At 42.4% G+C, this 19,674-nt stretch overlaps 1 protein-coding gene across 1 annotated transcript; it reads right to left on the bottom strand.

Annotated features, from left to right (window-relative positions):
- Positions 1-750: 750 nt before the first annotated feature.
- Positions 751-19,586, bottom strand: LOC115021066 (myelin-associated glycoprotein-like). The gene is made up of 10 exons (XM_029451196.1): positions 19,525-19,586; positions 19,037-19,132; positions 5,566-5,973; positions 4,954-5,274; positions 4,564-4,869; positions 3,609-3,878; positions 3,234-3,521; positions 2,961-3,072; positions 2,778-2,856; positions 751-2,011 (listed from the first exon to the last, which is right to left on the bottom strand). The coding sequence occupies exons 2-10, from the start codon at positions 19,095-19,097 to the stop codon at positions 1,700-1,702; spliced, it is 2,157 nt and encodes a 718-aa protein (XP_029307056.1). The 5' UTR covers positions 19,098-19,132; positions 19,525-19,586; the 3' UTR covers positions 751-1,699.
- Positions 19,587-19,674: the final 88 nt, after the last annotated feature.

Genomic DNA, 19,674 nt, shown 5'->3' with positions numbered 1-19,674 from the left:
ATAAGTTCAAGCATGTATAATTAATGTAGTGTAAGTTCCCAATAAATGTAAACAGGTACCAAATCAGGACACCAAAGCTGAAACTGTGTCAAGAGGCATGATCACGCCTACCGCACCAACAACGGTCACCATTGGATGGTGGCCTACAACAACCAATAAAAAGAAGGGATACTCATATTTTGCTAGTGTGTATATACTGTATGTGAATGCTCATTCGTGGCCTTTTTGTGAAACTGCGAGACAGCTAACTGCTTTTCCCTGGTGTTCTGTGGAACAGTGAAACCGATCGGCCCTCATGAGTTTAATTTGATGTGTTGCTGCACTTTTGATTTTAATAAATAACTTGATATTATAACCCAAAGATTCCTGGTCCATCTCTTTTACAGATTTTGTACACGTAACAAAAGCTAATGTACTTGCAAAAGTCTTGCAGTTTGTATCGTCATGGTGTCGATTTGGACAAAAGCGTCAGCTAAATTAAATGTAATATAAATTAAACCCTAAAAGACTGTGCAGACGTGGCAAAAGCTAACATTTGTTAGTTCAAAGGTTGGCCGATAACATCATACTCTGTTGATATGTCGTTTTTCTGCAGTGACATGTAGGTGGGTAAAGGAATCCCCTCACTGACACACACACACAGGTCATAACCTCGGACTGAAGCACACATCCAAAGCCACTTAAGATCCTTGGAAAATCTGCAAACACACAAAGGATCTCCATGTTTTCGGGATTCATTTTCACGCAGGCTTTTTTTGAAGCAAAATTTAATCCACATATTAAGAAATGCAGGGAAACTATCAACACAGCAGGTTAGATTCACAGCATCACCCTTCTTCAGTTTCCTTCTATTGATTTCCAGATCCTTAACATCTCAGTAAATATAATATTAGCAAAATGGACTAATAGTCAAGTAAATGTGTTTTGTTTAGGAGATAAACAAGTGTACTAAGACTAATTTGTAATTGAGCAATTCTTCATAATAATATATGTATATATAAACAGAATGGAGAAATTCAAAACATTGAGGTTTAAGTCTGTATACGAACATCCATCATAGTTGAGATATTCCAGTCTGGTCCAAAGCAGTCTAACAAAGCGTTGCCATCCCAAGAGCACGCTGAAAAAGAGAAACCTCTTTGCTACACGGTGAACGTGAAGGTTCATTTGTACCTGAGGCAGAGAAATGTGGGCCTCTAAAGAGCTTTGGGCTGACCAGAGGGACACTTAAGACCCATGCTTATCCTGGTTAAATAAAATGTATCAAACAAAAGAACACTCAGAGCAGAGGTGGTTGTCCCAAAATACCGGTGTCAACTTTTCATTGATGTGGGTCAAACTTATCTGGAAAGTTTATGAACGGTAAACACATTAAAGCACAAAAACATTTGAGTAAGAAATTCTCTTCCATTCCACCCTGAGCTGAATGAATGGCTTTGCACAGCCTCCCACATGTCGAGGTGTGATGCGTCTCAGTCACTTCAGTTTAGCGCTTGCTGAATGTGACGTTTGAAGAAAACAGCTGCTCACAGGACGCCATTCATTCACAGGTGTGTCAATCCAGTACATCAATCCATCACAACTGATGAGAGCAAAGAAACTTCATCGTAGCGCAACTCCACTATGCAACAGTGCTCAAATCTCACCCATTATGTCCTTCACATTGGAGTACACTGCCACATCCTCCTCTTCCTCCTCTTTAGGAACACAAGGTTGCGCCTCCTTCCTCCTCTTTGCCCTCCAACACACAACCTTCCTCTCCTCCATTGTCATCTCTTTCCTCTTTTACCTCTTTCTTAATTTCAGCGTACTCCGTCTCTGTGGTCTCTTGCTTCTTTGCTGCCTCCCTCTGACTCTTTCTTGTCAACATGGAGAAATTGATGCTAGCGTACTCCACATCTTTGGGTCCACCATCGAGATCAGTGGCTGCTCTCTCTGCTGCCACAGCTCCTCCTCCATCAGCTGCCTCTTGGTAGGTCTGATCCTCTTCCACTGCTTGAGCAGCATCCATCTGTCAGGTACAATGTCAATGATACAACTCATTCAGCAGCTGCTACATTCATCAACATTGTGTATTGTGACATTTGTATCTGGTATATTGACATTACTGAGCAGTTAGACTTTCTCGTTTCTAATCTATTTTTACCAGTCTTTTTATTTTTAATGATAAGGCATATTTAATAGCATTAAATTGCCATTCATTAATTTCATTTTTTTTTTTATAAAGGCATAGAGAATAAAGATGAACAGAAACACTGTTCATGTCAACACACGATGCAGATGAAAGATTATTGTCCCTGCAGTGACAGCGGAGGCTGCGAACATTGTGCCTAAACAGGCAAATATGAACAATGCAATTTTGCAGAAGTAGTTTTTGTGTCTTTGCCTCGAACAGATGACTTCTCATGATTGTAGTATCTGCTTTTATCAAAGTAAAATTAATGTTAATCAGACCAGTCTGTATTGCACTGCAAAGCTACACAAAGGGTCCCGACACCTCTCCCCCCCGGTACGTTCAGTCAGAGCACAGAAGTTGTGCTTGCTTGAGTTTTCTGGCAACAGCTGCTTCATCCTCAGTGGCTCCTATCAGCTGCTTGGCTGTGAGCTGACCAATAACAAATGGGAAGGTTTGCTCCGGCAGGTGGGCGGTGCTTGCTTTTGGCTCGACTGACTCATTTTACAGCTAAATACATTAAAATATGTTTAAGAAAACCTTTGAGGCGAGAAACAGGTAATGGTAATAATTCTTATTTGATCAGCGCTGCCTCGTCACTCACACACAACACCAGTGGATCCTCTTCGCTGGTCACCATCTCCAGAGTCTCATCCAGTTTTACAGAGTTCTTCTTATTTTTTCTGGGGTGAAAGAAAATATTTAAAAACAGCAACAAATGTGCGTTTATGTATGAAGATTATCCACAAACAAAACTATGAATTAGCTATTTGATTTAAAGCTGTACCTGAGGCATTGTGTGGCCACACAGCAAATGACTGCTGAAAGAAGTATCCCAATCAAAAAGGCAATGATGACTTCCAGCCGTGAAACAATGTTTAATATTTCATTGAATTTACCTGAAAATTAAGAGAAACAAGAAAAAATGTCTTTCCAAGTCGTTCTGAATTAATATACATGCAATAGTTGTTCCTTCTGACCGCTTGCCCAACTGTTGTCTAAGTTCAAAAAGGTCACAGTGAAAATGATATAATGCTGAAGTTTAGTTGAGAACATGTACCCGCTTGTTCCGACGTGTTGGATCTTAGGATGGTGAAGGTTTGTTTTGCTTCCCCATTTCCATTGCTGCTGACACACTCAACGGAAGTGTTGCTGAGGTCTTTTGCAGGTAGGATGACGGTGCTGTTGACTGTGTGGTTTGACACAGATGTAATGACAGAGTACTCTGTGTGTTTCTTCAACAGCGGCCATGTGATGGTGGGTAAAGGAAAGCCTTCAGTGATACACACACAATTCAGGACCTCCGACTGAACCACACAGCCAGAGTTTTTTAAGATCTTTGAAAACACTGTAAAACACAATAAAAGCAGAATCACAAGAAAATTCTGAAACGTGAACATAAACTTAATTTTCAAGATTAGTACAATCTACTTACAAATCACTGTTACTTCAGCGTATGTCGTCACAGTCGTGTTCAGGTGTTGTGCTGTACAGATGTACCGTGCAGAATATTCTGTCTTCACATTCGGGATGACAAGTGTGGCTGATCCAGTGTCGCTCTGCAGGTCAGTAGCGGGTCCGTTGTACAGGTGTGTGTTGGTCCATGTGATATGAGATGGAGGAAAGCTTTCAACACTGCAGGTTAAATTCAGAGCGTCTCCCACCTCAACAGCTGTATTCCCTGTGATTACAATGTTCCTCATATCTGTGAAGCACATGAACACAATATTTGAAGTTTAGATACGATAAAGGTTGAAAACAGATTTAAAGATTGTTGTTCAATTAAAACTATTTAAAAAATGACCACATTATAATACCTCACAACATTTATAGACCATATACATGAATTCTGGGAGTATCTGTCTAATATGTACATCAATGCAAATATAACAAGTCAAGTAGTCCTGATGGAAAAGAAAAGCAGCAGCCATAATGTATGTCTGTAAGACTGTATTAAATATAGTAATACAAAAAGCATACAGCAGTGTATAAAGTATATAATTAATATGAGATATATATAATAAACAAAAAATATAAATTTAAAAGAATTTCTGATTGCGTTTTCTGCAACAGTTTAAAAAGAAAGAAAATGAAATACCACTGGAGGGCGCCACACTCTAAACATAGTGTCTTTAACAGAGAACACAGTTTGTTATATCCTTAACATGTGGCTCCAGTGAGGCTGAGAACCTTCACATTGCCTCCATAGATCCAAGGACTATTTAAAATCATATTAAAGACGGAACATTTCTTCAGCCGTCAAAACAACAACATATATTTGAAGAAAGGAAGGGAATTTGGCAGGTTTATGAAGGTTGCTCTGATAGTTACAGTTACCCAAGAAGAAAATACTACAAGAAATGTTCTGAACAGTTGTACAATGTACTTACACACGACCTTTACATCTACAACTTTTCCCATCAGTGTGTTGTTCAGATATTTTGCTGTGCAGATGTACAGTCCAGAATCTTCTTTTGTCACGTTAGAAATGGACAAAATGGCCAATCCACTTTCTTCCTTCAGGAAGGTCTCTGTGCCATTCTGCAGATTTGTTTCTGTTCCATTTTGCATGTTTTTGTCAGAAGATTTAGTCCACACGATGAGAGATGGAGGAAAGCTTTCAACACTGCAGGTCAAATTCAGAGTGTCACCCTCCTTCACACTCTTAATCCCATTCATTTTAAGTTCCTTCACATCTGTGAGACACAAGAACACTAGATGTTGTAAAACTCGACACAGATCAGAAAACCATCATTAAAACAAATACACATGCTACTCACAGGTCACATTCAGAGTCAATGTCTCCTCTGCAGTGATGTTGTTTGTGAAGCTGACCTTACAGGTAACGTTGGTGCCGTGGTGTTCAGCTGAAGAGTTAAAGGTCAGAGTTGAGCTGAGTCTCTGTGTGACAGCAGTCAGGTGTTCAGTCTTGAAAGCAGTGAGGTTTCCTGTGATGTGAGAGTCCTTCTCTCCTGCTCCTCTCCACGTCCAGGTGATTTTGGGATCAGATCCAGAACAGAGACCAGGAGCAGTGCAGCTCAGTGTGGTCTGCTGTCCCTCTGCCAGAGGAGGAATCACCACTGTGGGCTTCTGGATCAGACCTAATGGAAGAGCAGGAAGACCACGAATGGAATCAGGTGAGCAGCCTGAAGGTCCGTCACTTAAATTCAGGCTAAAATAATCAGATACTTTGTTTAACATTTAAACGGGACAATAAGAAGGCGTTCTATCAGGTACTGCTGCAGTTACTACTGGTTGCCCACAGAGGTCGACAAATGTTGAACATTACTTCATGCCCCGTTAAGATTATAAATACACCAAATATGTTGGTGCAGTTCATAGGCACACACATGAACATCTTCACTTTATATATTTGTTGTAGCTCTCCATACCTTTAACAGAGACAGCTGCTTTTGAAAAGAATGTATATCCAGATATCTTCCCATCCAGAACACCATTAACTCTGAGCCGATATGATCCAGAGTCTGACACAGTGAGGTCGTTGATGATGATGCTGCAGTTCTGAATCACTTCAGGCTCCAACAGTGAAATCCGACCCATAAACCTGGACTGAATTTTGTTGTTGTTTTTGTAGGTGTGGAATACAATTTCAGAATCTCTACATCTTGATTTCAATGGTTCACATTTGTGCCAAACTAAGTGTTGGGGTGTAAAGCCTGAAGTAGTACTGAAAGAACATGGTATCACAACACAGAGTCCAGCCTCTGCTGTTATTTCTGCTTCACTAAGAGTGATACAGAATCCTTTAACACAGCGTGTTGTTAACCCCACTGATGCATCTGTTGATGAAAACAGGGGGAAACAGTTTATTCCAATTTTGACAATACACAATGATATAATACAATTAATTTATTAAATGGTGAAGGCTACTACAATGACTACATTTGTTTTAGAGGCTATAACTGCTGTTTTAACAGATTAATTCACTACCAATCAAGTTTCCAAGTTAGTTATTAGATGCTGTAAGGAATGCCACTAATGAGTTGGTGGAAAAACTGAATGCTTGTAATTCCAGGAAAACATTTATTTAAAGGATCATACCAAACTATTGTATCTATTTTGTTCATATATTTAATGTTGGCATCATAATAAGATTATAATAAAGATGCATACCCATTTCTGTACTGCTGCCTGTCACAGTGAAAAGCAGAATCGCCCAGAAGAGAACAAACATCCTGATGTGATGCAGTCAGTCTCTCCCTCCACAGGACAAACTTTACACTGAAAGTGCAGGAAACATAGGAACTGAACCAAAGCAAGCTCAGCAGCTGACATCTTAGATCTTAATACAGTATGTTGCACGTTCAGTTATTCCTTAGTTGCGAGATTAACACACTTTACCCAGAGGTGTGACTTCTCTGACATTTTTTATGATAACGCAAATTGTGACATCGATTCTCAAAAGAACCTATATACTGCAAGTTAACTTTTCTACAGCTTCACAGCTTTGTCCCCCCCCCCCCCTCGAATCATTTACTAACCCTAACCCTGAATGCACCAACTATGATCCCCAAGCTTTCTTTCTTCAGGAGAGTTTACCTTTACTTTGCCAGAAAATCAAGGAATGTGGAAAAGCATTTTTATGATACTAGCTAAGGAAGAATCAGTAAAACAACTTTTGTTTACAGTCCAAAAGGATATTTAAACATGTTTTACCTCTTTCTGTGTCGCTTTCCTGCTCTGTTCTCCCCACAGTGATCTCTGCTGAGCGTTTCTGCTCTGAACTGAGTCTTCTTCTTCTTCTTCTTCTTCTTCTTCTTCTTCTTCTTCTTCTTCTTCTCCCTTTTTCTATTTCTTCCCTCTTTGTGCAACTACAAGATTTCAGGAAGTTTCCCCACATACCCTGAGCAACCTCTTCTGTGACTTACGTGCTTTTGTACATACATAATCTCATAACACAATATGTGTATCTTATCTAATGACAAATTTGCATCTTTAACGTTGAATGATGATTTGTTTGGTTAATATTGAACTTGGTTCTAATATTTAAATTAAAATAAAGTATTTTTTAAACATATGCTGGGAGCACCTTTGAAAAAAGAAATTGTAAAAACAAACAAAACCTCTCTGGGAACCATCACCTTATCGTGGTGGAGAGGTTTGTGTGTCCCTATGAACCTGAGAGCTGTGTTGTCTGGAGCCTAGTGCTCCTGGTAGGGTCTCCCAAGGCAAATTGGTCTCAGGCGAGGGGCCAGACTAAGAATGGTTCAAAAACGACTTCATGAAAGAAAGGGAAAGGAAAGGAGAGACCCTGCCCGGAGGAAGCCCGGGGCCCCCGTCTGGACCAGGCCCAGAGGGAGGGCCCGACAGCGAGCGCCTGGTGGACGGGTTTGCCACGGAGCCCTGTCGGGCACAGCCCGAAGAAGCTACGTGGTGCCTCCCATCCATCCATCCTGTGGGCCCACCACTCATGGGAAAAACCGCTGGGGTCGGGTGCGCTGTCACACGGGTGGCAGTGATGGTCAGGGACCTCGACGGACCAGACCTGGGCAGCAGAGGCTGGCTCTGGGGACATGGAACATCACCTCTCTGTGGGGGAAGGAGCCGGAACTAGTGCGGGAGGTGGATCTGGTGGGGCTTACCTCCACGCACAGTCTTGGCTCTGGAACCGTACTCCTGGATAGGGGTTGGACTTTATTCTTCTCCGGAGTTTCCCAAGGTGTGAGGCGTCGGGCCGGGGTGGGGATACTCACTAGCCCCCGGCTGAGCGCCGCTACGTTGGAGTTTACCCCAGTGGACGAGAGGGTCGCCTCCCTAAGCCTTCGGGTTATGGGGGGGAAACTCTGACTGTTGTTTGTGCCCAGTAGGGGACTCCGTAGTCTTGCTGGGAGACTTCAACGCACACGTGGGAAACGATGGAGACACCTGGAGAGGCGTGATTGGGAGGAAGGGCCTCCCTGACCTAAACCCGAACGGTCGTTTGTTGTTGGACTTCTGTGCTAGTCATGGAATGGCAATAACAAACACCATGTTCGAACATAAGGATGCTCATAAGTGCACGTGGTACCACAAACCCTAGGCCAAAGGTCAATGATCGATTTTGTAATCGTATCATCTGATCTAAGGCCGCATGTTTTGGACACTCGGGTGAAGAGAGGGGCGGAGCTGTCGACTGATCACCATCTGGTGGTGAGTTGGATCAAGGGGTGGGGGAAGACTCTGGACAGACCTGGTAAACCCAAACGGGTAGTGCGGGTGAACTGGGAACGTCTGGAGGAAGCCTTTAACTCAGCCTACCTGGGCCTTTAACTCACACCTCCGGCGGAGCTTTTCAGCCATCCCTGTGGAGGTTGGGGGCATTGAACCTGAGTGGGCGATGTTCAAAACCTCTTTTGCTGAAGCTGCGGTGATGATCTGTGGTCTCAAGGTCTTAGGTGCCTCAAGGGGCGGTAACCCTCGAACACCATGGTGGACCCCGGTGGTCAGAGAAGCCGTCCGACTGAAGAAGGAGTCCTTCCGGGTTATGTTATCCGGGAGGACTCCGGAAACAGTTGCAGGGTATCGAAGGACTAGAAGGGCGGCAGCTTCTGCCGTGTCGGAGGCAAAGCACCGGGTGTGGGAGAAGTTCGGAGAAGCTATGGAGAAGGACTTTCGGTCGGCACCAAGGTGCTTCTGGAAAACCATCCGGCACCTCAGGAGGAGGAAGCGAGGAACCATCCAAGCTGTGTACAGCAAGGGTGGGACCCTGTTGACTTCAACTGAGAAGGTTATCGTCCGGTGGAAGGAGCAATTTGAGGAACTCCTGAATCCGACTAACACGCCCTCTATGGTAGAGGCAGAGCTGGAAGCTGATGGGGGATCATCGTCAATTTCCCTGATGGAAGTCACTGAGGTAGTCAAACAACTCCACAGTGGCAAAGCCGCAGGGGTTGATGAGATCCGTCCAGAAATGCTGAAGGCTTTGGGTGTTGAGGGGCTGTCTTGGTTGACACGCCTCGTCAACATTGTGTGGAAGTCTGGGACAGTGCCTAGGGGTTGGCAGATCGGGGTGGTGGTTCCCCTATTTAAAAAGGGGGATCAGAGAGTGTGTGCCAACTACAGGGGTATCACACTTCTCAGCCTCCCGGTAAAGTGTACTCCAAGGTACTGGAAAGGAGGGTTCGGCCGGTAGTCGAACCTCTGATTGAAGAGGAATTCCGTCCTGGTCATGGAACAACAGACCAACTCTTTACTCTTGCAAGGATCCTGGAGGGGGCCTGGGAGTGCGCCCATCCGGTCTACATGTGTTTTGTGGATCTGGAGAAGGCGTATGACCGGGTACCCCGGGGTGATACTGTGGGAGGTGCTGCGGGAGTATGGGGTGAGGGGGTTACTTTTGAGGGCCATCCAATCCCTGTACGCCCAAAGCGAGAGTTGTGTCCGGATACTCGGCAGTAAGTCGGACTCGTTTCCAGTGAATGTTGGCCTCCGCCAGGGCTGCGCTTTATCACCAATCCTGTTTGTGATTTTCATGGATAGGATATCGAGGCGTAGTCGTGGAGGAGAGGGGTTGCAGTTCGGTGACCTGAGGATCTCATCGCTGCTCTTTGCAGATGATGTGGTCCTTATGGCATCATCGGTCTGTAACCTTCAACAGTCACTGGATCGGTTCGCAGCCGAGTGTGCAGCGGTTGGGATGAGGATCAGCACCTTTAAATCTGAGGCCATGTCTCTCAGCAGGAAACCGGTGGATTGCCTACTCCGGGTAGGGAATGAGCCATTACCCCAAGTGAAGGAGTTCAAGTACCTCGGGGTCTTGTTCGCGAGTGAGGGGACGATGGAGCGAGAGATTGGCCGGAGAATCGGAGCAGCGGGGGCGGTATTACAGTCACTTTACCGCACCGTTGTGACGAAAAGAGAGCTGAGCCAGAAGGCAAAGCTCTCAATATACCGGTCGATCTTCGTTCCTACCCTCACCTATGGTCATGAAGGCTGGGTCATGATCGAAAGAACGAGATCACGGGTACAAGCGGCCAAAATGGGTTTTCTCAGACGGGTGGCTGCCGTCTCCCTTAGAGATAAGGTGAGAAGCTCAGCCATCCGTGAGAGACTCAGAGTAGAGCCGCTGCTCCTTTACGTTGAAAGGAGCCAGTTGAGGTGGTTCGGGCATCTAGTAAGGATGCCACCTGGGCGCCTCCCTAGGGAGGTGTTCCAGGCACGTCCAGCTGGGAGGAGACCCCGGGGAAGACCCAGGACTCGGTGGAGAGATTATATCTCCTCACTGGCCTGGGAACGCCTCAGGATCCCCCAGTCGGAGCTGGAGGATGTGGCCCGGAGAAGGGAAGATTGGGGTTCCTTACTGGAGCTGCTGCCCCCGCGACCCGATCCCGGATAAGCGGTAGACGATGGATGGATGGATGGAATATTGAACTTTGGTTTGTTAGGCCTACAGCTTCTTCTTAAATCTCACAGCACATAATGTGCATTAATGTAAATGGTCTGTGTTCCTAAATAATATCTGCTGTAAGAGTTGAGTGATGATGGTCAAATGAATCGTGTTTCATGTAGTAAAACGTTATGACAGAAGAAGAGTACCAACAGATTCAAATAGAAAACATCTGCTTGCAGCATTTCCCTATTTCAACTGCATGCAGCCTATTAGGAAGCACTTCTGCATATTTTTGTGTTTTTCTCATTCATATTGTGCAATATCTGAACATATTGCTCTCAGCAAAGTCACTGTAGTGTTTATTTTAACATTGCTTTATATAGCATCACTGTGTTCTCTGTCTATATTTCTGATAACTCCCTGTTTGCACAATAAGGTGCGAGTTCAAAACTATTTTAGCAAAGAAATTTAAATTTAAAGAGGCTAGAAAGGCAGACTGCAGAATTGTAAAATCTTGACTTAGACACATTGGCTGTATAATATGGTGGCCCGGAGGGTTCATCCATTGCATCAAGAAAAAACAAAACAAATAGAGAAAACATAAAGCAAAAAAAAAATGTTCATTAGGTCATGTCATTGCTTTTAGGCTTCCTAACTCTGCAAAGCGTTTTGTACCTCCTGCTTGAAAAGTGCTCAATGATAAAATACTTTAATAATTACTACCTTTCATGAAGTTAAACTGTTGATGCATTCAAACATTCATACAAATGTATACACACTCTGTACAACATCAGGAGGATACGTCCCCTGCTGACTCTGAAGGCAACGCAGGTTCTTATCCAGGCTCTTGTCATCTCACTCCTTGACTACTGCAGCTCCCTCCTGACTACCTTCATGTGCCATCCGACCTCTACAGCTCATCCAGAATGCAGCAGCCCGACTGATCTTTAACCTTCCCAAGTTCTCCCACACTACAGCGCTCCTCCGCTCCCTTCACAGGGGCTGCCCGAATCTGCTTCAAGACTCTGGTGCTGGCCTAACGTGCTGTGAATGGATCAGCCCCTTCCTACATCCAGGCCATGGTCAAACCACACCCCCCAGCTCACTCACTTCGCTCTGCATCGGCCAATCGGCTCGCTACTCCCTCACTGCGAGTGGGACCCAGATACCCCTCAAATAAAACCCACCTATTTGCTATCCTGCCTATCACAGACTGCTAACCCACCTGTTTTGACTGCACCTTGACCAATAAAAAAAATTAATTATACTTTCTCATTTCTGTATGTAGCACTTACATCAGTATGGCTTATCAAAAGCTAATGTACTTGCAAAGTTCTAGCAGTTTGTATCATCATGGTTGTTGCGCTTATTGTAAATTAAATGTAATGAATATGAGTATAGGACCATTTATTTATTATTTATTTCATTGCAAAAAAATCCTTCAGTGAAAGTCATCCCAGAAGACTGTGCAGGCGTGGCAAAAGCTGACATTTGTTAGTTCAAAGGTTGGCCAATAACTTCATACTCTGTTTTGTCGTTTTTCTGCAGTGACATGTAAGTTCTGTCCTCATGATTTCGTTTCACTTTTTTCTTCCTTTCCTAAAAATAGAATGAGCTATGAATTGTTGCCTAAAAGTCTCCAATGCATTAAAACACAACATGCTGAGGTAGTAACATACCAAAGGAATATCACATAGATTGTGTAGAAGACGTTCACACTTAGAGATACACCAGCAAGGGCCCAGAGCAGCACTGCACTGTAAGGACCACAATGTTGCACAGGAGCTGCCATAGGAAATGAAATAATGTAGATTGTGTAAACGTTCTAATATAATGGTTATGCTTTACATTTTGTTGCCACTTTATTATAAATATAACCTCATTTAGGTTCAGAGCTACCTGTACATTTTCACAAAGGCCAGGGAAGAATGGAGAGTAAACAAACCTTTATGAACTATCATTACTTCATAATGTAGTGTGCTTTGGATAACATAATTGTATAAACTAACATAATATGAGCATATCATTACAATATCCAATCTCTGTCAAAGTCTATCAAAAAAGTTATTATTCTAATTATTATCCAGCCAAAACTAACTAACTCAAGGTCTCAGATTTATTTTTAAAATCTTTGCAGACTTAAGTAAAATCCTCCTTCAAGTCCTGTAAGTCAAGGAAATAAATGTAAAATGAACAAACCATGTGATGTTTCCACATTTATATGAAGGTGTAGGACTGTGAAAGTTATTCACCATGAATTTAGCGAGCTATGAAAACGGTTGTTCTCTGCACTGAACTCATAGATTTCCAGCTACATAATAACAAAGAACAGCTACTAAAACTACACATTTACTGCACAAGAACATTTGTATTATGTACATTAATTAGATTTTTTATGACAACCACATGACAGCTACAGCAATATTTGATCTAGTTTTTTTTACCTTTAACAGAGACAGTTGCTCTTGGAGAAAATGTGACTCGTTCTATCCTCCGATACCCAACACCATCAACTCTGAGCTGATATGATCCAGAGTCTGACTCAGTGAGGTCGTTGATGAGGATGCTGCAGTTCCACTGACTCACATCAGGCTCCGACAGTGAAATCCGTCTTTTGAACCAAGACTGAACTTTCGTGTTGTTCTTGTTGGAGTGGAATATCATGTCCGAATCATCACATCTTTGTTTAATTGGTTCACATTTGTACCAAATTATATTTTGGGGAATGAAGCCAAAACCAGCATTTAAAGAACATGGTATCACAACAGAGAGTTCAGCCTCACCTGTTATTTCTCCTTCACTAAGAGTGATACAGAATCCATGTTGACAGTCTGGTCTTCTCCAAACTGATGCACCTGTTAATGCAAAAAGTGGGAAAAAAAATAGGCACAGAAAATATTTAGATTTTCCCAATGCACCATATTTCTAGGTGCTTCCAGTCATCCCGATCCTCCATGTATCTGGCAAGCTCTCCAGTATTTTCTGCATGATATTTGTTAAATGATGAAGAAAGGCTTATACCACAGTGTCAATGCATGTTGCAAGGGAGAAGAAGAAGAAGACTCAGTTCAGAGCAGAAACGCTCAGCAGAGATCACTGTGGGGAGAACAGAGCAGGAGAGCGACACAGAAAGAGGTAAAACATGTTTAAATATTCTTTTGGACTGTAAACAAAAGTTGTTTAACTGATTCTTCCTTAGCTAGTATCATAAAAATGCTTTTCCACATTCCTTGATTTTCTGGCAAAGTAAAGGTAAACTCTGCTGAAGAAAGAAAGCTCAGGGATCATAGTTGGTGCATTCAGGGTTAGGGTTAGTTTTCCTCACACTTTTTTGATGACTGTGTTAATATTGTTTAATAGTTTAGCATTTATAGCTTCTTTTTATATTGCTTCAATAATGTTCAGCACATATTGCACATAATCGGAGGTGCATTACTTTAAATGCATGATTCTCAAAGTGGGGTCCATCGCACTCTGTCAGGGGGTCCGCATAATTATTTTCTATAAATTATAAGATTGTGCTGCATCTTATCTACTGTACAGATGAGGACCATTTGTGCTAATAAAACCAGCATATTGTGTCCGTCACTCCCACCCACATTAACTTGGGGCACATTAAGTTAAAGCACTTACTGAAAGTCAGTTTTAGATTGGTAAATTTGTGTGTGGATTTATTAGGATTCAAAGATTCAAGAATCAAAAGCTTTATTGTCATATACACAAAATATACAGGTTAGTTGTTGTCAATGAAAATCTTTAGTCCAACAATGCAACATACCGACATAATAAAGAAATAAAATAGTGCGATAAAATACTGCAAGAGACATAATAGTGCGAGTAAATACAGGAATAAGTCAAATATATACATATAAAATGCTACTGTTCGTTTTCTGAAAGCTTTTAAGATCAATTACTTAAAAAGTATAAATGCTGTCAAGTAAAATAAAATGACCCTTTGTTTAAAAGTATATAAGTGGTATTAACATGATTCAAATGTGTTTCTGTGTATCATCATGAAACGTGGTTGAAAAGTTTTAGAATACAATTACCACCAATGGCATCTAAAAGTACAAATGGTAGTAAGTGTACGCTATGTCGGTGTTACGATTATGAGGAGGTTCTGGAAAGTTTTCTCCCGTGTAAGGAGTCTCTCCCTGGGCTCAAAGTGTTTGAGAACCTTTGCTGTAACAACCAACTGCAGTCGAGAAAGCAAGCATGTGGGACAGCATGTCTCCATGGTTTATATTGTGCGATAACTGTATGTGAAGTATAACTGCCAACAATTCTGTCACAGTCAACTAATATATGTGTGCATATTACACACCAGCGTAAACTGGTGTAAAGTTAATAATTAATATTCATGCTTTATGGGAAAACCTTAAATTAATTTTTCTTTACTTTATAATGGAGCGGTAACAAATGTGCCATTTAGTCTGGCGAGGTTCAATATTCTTTGCGCCAAATATTCGTAGTTCTGTGTCGCCACAATGAATTTTCATTGTTTGTGACAAGTGGCAAAGTAAATCTTTATATAATAACTTAAAATGTATTTCGTAGACCTGACGCAATGTATTGCAGACACATTGCTAAAGATACAGTTGCAATCATAATGAAATCTCATAAACATTTTAATAATAAAATATTGTGGGCGTGCGTAGTAACGAGGAGACTATAGACAAGTTGTCAAGTCGAACGTTTACTTCCCAACATGAACAGCGATACAGCGGCAGTAGTCAAGCCTCCAACCACAACAGTCACGACAGGTAAAACAATAATAACACCCCATTGCTCACTTCCATTAACCCTTAACCTTTCCCAGAAAGCTCCTGGGTTACCTGTCTTAAAGGAGATGTGTCTCCTCTCATAATGTTCAATGAATGTTTGTGTCCCAAGTGGGTCACCACACAGGCCCCCCCAGAATTCACTAGAACTGAAACAAGAAACTACACAACCGAACAGTCAAAAGTGAAAGGGCCCACCCGGCGGGGGGCGGAGTGGGCGTCCAAACCGACTGCGCTTCACAAGTGAAGGTGCAGGGATGGGGGACTTGACCCGTCCAACAGGGGCCAGTGCAGGGCTTGAGGTGCGCACCGGTGGGTCAGGGTCCCGGGGCCTGGCAGGGGGGCGACCACGCCGCGGGGGCACGGCCAACTCAACCGGCCTGTCCAGGTCCAAATGGGCAGGTTTGAGACGGTCCACCGAGACCCGCTCCGACTTCCCCCCCTTGTCCACCAAAAAGTTTTTCGGCCCTGCCTCCAGTACGCGAAAGGGGCCGTCATAGGGAGGCTGCAAGGGAGTACAGTGGCCATCATGGCGTATAAAAACATAGGTGGCCGACTGAAGATCCTTGGGGACATAGGAGGGAGGGAGGCAGTGGTGAGAAGTGGGGATAGGAGCAAAGTCACCAGCACTGTGCCGGAGCCCTGTTTGTTGTGATGTAGCAGACCAGGGAGCCGCAGCAACCGGGAGAAACTCACTAAAAAGATCTAAATTAATTTCACTTGAAAATGTAATTTTTAGATCTGCAGACTGGTTGAGAAATCTGAAAAAGCATTTAAATCCCAGCTACAATAGACTGTGAGTATACTGAAATAATAACATGAAATGTAAACTATAAAAAATAATAATACAGTTAAATAAAATAAAAAATAACCAGAAAATGTCTTACTTATAGAATCTTAAACATAAAAATATGATAAACAAATCAGTCAGAGTACTAAACTCAGTGGAAGCTGACACTTGTTAGTTCTGAGGTTGGGCAATAACGTCATACACTGGTGCCATGTCTGTTTTCTGCAGTGACATGTAAGTTTTGTCCTCTGGGTTGGGTTTCACCTTTCTTCTTGTGTGCCTTTTGAAGAGAAGAAAGAGTGACATTGTGTGTTATCTAAAAGTCTCCAGTGCATTGACAGAGCCTTCAAAGCATAAAATGATGATGTTGTGTAGTATCATACCAAAGAAGCATCAAGAGGATTATGGCGATGACATTTACAATGAGAGATACAACAGCGATGACGCCCCAGGGATTCACTGCACTTGGTCCATGTTGATTTACTATGAGAAATGACATTTTGTAGATTGTATAACTGTTCAAGATTTATATGAATGATGTGAAATCAGTGCCGACACACTCAACAGTGTTGCTTAGGCCCTTTACGGTTACGGTGATGCTGCTGTTGACTGTAGTGTGATGACAGAGCACAGAATAAATATGGATAGGATAAAGTGCAGTACTACTCATAGGTCACATTCAGAGTAGCAGTTGTCAACACTTACCGTCTTGTTTTGACACATCTGTGACCATGAGGTTTTCTTCTGCTCGTCCAGCATCACTCCTGCTGACACACTCGACAGTGGTGTAGTTGTGATCTTTTACAGATACAGTGAAGCTCATGTTGACTGTGTGGTTTGACACATTGGTAGTGATGGAGTATTCAGTGCGAGTCTCCAACAGCGGCCATTCGATGGTGGGTAAAGGAATCCCCTCACTGACACACACACAGGTCAGAACCTCCGACTGAAGCGCACATCCAGAGCCATTTAAGATCCTTGGAAAAGCTGCAAACACACAAGGGATCTCCATGTTTTTGGGGCTCATTTTTTTCACGCAGGCTTTTGTTGAAGCCAAATTTAGTCCACATAATAAGAGATGCAGGGAAACTATCAACACAGCAGGTTAGATTCACAGCATCACCCTTCTTCAGTTTCCTTCTATTGATTTCCAGATCCTTAACATCTCAGTAAATATAATATTAGCAACATGGACTAATAGTCAGGTAAATGTGTATTGTTTTGTTTAGGAGATATGCAAGTGTACTAAGACTAATTCAAGCTTTGGATTCCATCCAGGCACAAGATGCAAGACGCCTCAGAGATATTTAGCGAAACTGATCACTTCAAATGACATTTGAGACGTAAACAATTGGTCACATTAAAAAGATGTGATAACGAATGCAATTTGCGACCTCCAACCAGACACAAAATATTTAACAGGGAACATAAAACCAGTCAATTTAAGAAAAGCCAAAGGTTTCCCCTCACTGACCCTGACCCTCATGATATCTACACAGTAAGGTAATAGTTATCTATTGTATTTTTTTTAACATTACCTGACTTCAAAAATAAATGTATGAGAAGAAAGTATGTGTTACTCACAGGTCACATTCAGAGTCAATGTCTCCTCTGCAGTGATGTTGTTTGTGAAGCTGACCTTACAGGTAACGTTGGTGCCGTGGTGTTCAGCTGAAGAGTTAAAGGTCAGAGTTGAGCTGAGTCTCTGTGTGACAGCAGTCAGGTGTTCAGTCTTGAAAGCAGGGATGTTTCCTGTGATGTGAGAGTCCTTCTCTTCTGCTCCTCTCCACGTCCAGGTGATTTTGGGATCAGATCCAGAACAGAGACCAGGAGCAGTGCAGCTCAGTGTGGTCTGCTGTCCCTCTGCCAGAGGAGGAATCACCACTGTGGGCTTCTGGATCAGACCTAATGGAAGAGCAGGAAGACCACAAGTGGAGTCAGGTGAGCAGCCTGAAGGTCCGTCACTTAAATTCAGGCTAAAATAATCAGATACTTTGTTTAACATTTAAACGGGACAATAAGAAGGCGTTCTATCAGGTACTGCTGCAGTTACTACTGGTTGCCCACAGAGGTCGACAAATGCTAAACATTACTTCATGCCCCGTTAAGATTATAAATACACCAAATATGTTGGTGCAGTTCATAGGCACACACATGAACATCTTCACTTTATATATTTGTTGTAGCTCTCCATACCTTTAACAGAGACAGCTGATTTTGTAGTGAATGCATATCCATCTGTGTTCCCATCATTCCTAACACCATTAACTCTGAGCTGATATGATCCAGAGTCTGACACAGTGAGGTCGTTGATGATGATGCTGCAGTTCTTCTGACTCACTTTAGGCTCCAACAGTGAAATCCGTCCCATAAACCTGGACTGAATGTTGTTCTTCTTGTTGGTGTGGAATACAATGTCAGAATCTCTACATCTTGATTCCAATGGTTCACATTTGTACCAAACTAAATGTTGGGGTGTAAAGCCTGAAGTAGTACTGAAAGAACATGGTATCACAACACAGAGTCCAGCCTCTGCTGTTATTTCTGCTTCACTAAGAGTCATACAGAATCCATAGTCACAGCGTGTTGTTAACCCCACTGATGCACCTGTTGATGAAAACAGCGAGACAAAAACGGGGACAGGAGATATATAAATACACAATACATATGACATTACACTATGATATTTAATAAATGGTGAAGGAAGGATACGACGACCGTTTGTCTTTCAAACAGCTGTTGTCAGCAGCGTTGAGTAAACAACATTTCAGCATTTAACATTTCTTTACCCAGAACATCTTTGATAAACAATAATCACTTGCATAACAATTTATATTCATCAGTTTCCAGGTCAGTAGATGCTGTGAGGAATGCTACTAATGAGGACGTTTATCATGTAAAAGTATTTATTTTAGTTCATATATTTACTGTTGGCATCTTAACATTATAATGAAGAGGCATACCTGCTTCAGCAGCGATGCCTCTGATAAAGAAGAGAAGAGTCGCCCAGATCAGAACAAACATCCTGATTCGATGATTACGACAGTCGGTGTCTTTTCCTTGCAGAAGTACAAAACATTTTCAAAAACACCTCCACGGTTGACGGCTCAGATTTAAATACAGGATGTTTTATCTTCACGTTTGTTGAAAGTAACATTGATGAATGTGGCTAAGATCTGAGTGAGTTTAAGTCATTTCCAAAGACTTTGTAATATCTGTTACAGAAAGCTGCTGAATAAATGAACTTCAATTATCTGTAGCAGCTTCCTCTACAACCCCCCAACCCCAGACTATCTCAATTAAATGCACACACTAGTTCAAAGCCAGTAAAAAGAGGCAGTCTCAAAACTTCAATCAGTTAGGGAAGAATGACTTCTTCAGTTTCATTTAATTTCATTGAATTTAATCTTGATATTTTGATATAAAAAAGAAGAAAAGAGAAGTGTTTTACCTCTTGTTGTCTCGTTCTCTCTCCCTCTTCTCGCCACAGTGATCTCTGCCGAGTCTCTCAGCTCTGAACTGACTCTTCCTCCTTTTGCACTTTCTTCCCTCTTTGCGCTACCTCAAGTTTCCAGGAAGCTTCTCTACAAGTGATCTGACT

This window comes from Cottoperca gobio, chromosome 16, assembly GCF_900634415.1.
Source record: "Cottoperca gobio chromosome 16, fCotGob3.1, whole genome shotgun sequence".
Classification (NCBI taxonomy): domain Eukaryota; kingdom Metazoa; phylum Chordata; class Actinopteri; order Perciformes; family Bovichtidae; genus Cottoperca; species Cottoperca gobio.
The sequence above is the reverse complement of the archived record's forward strand: the minus strand, read 5'-3'. Positions and strand labels throughout refer to the sequence as shown.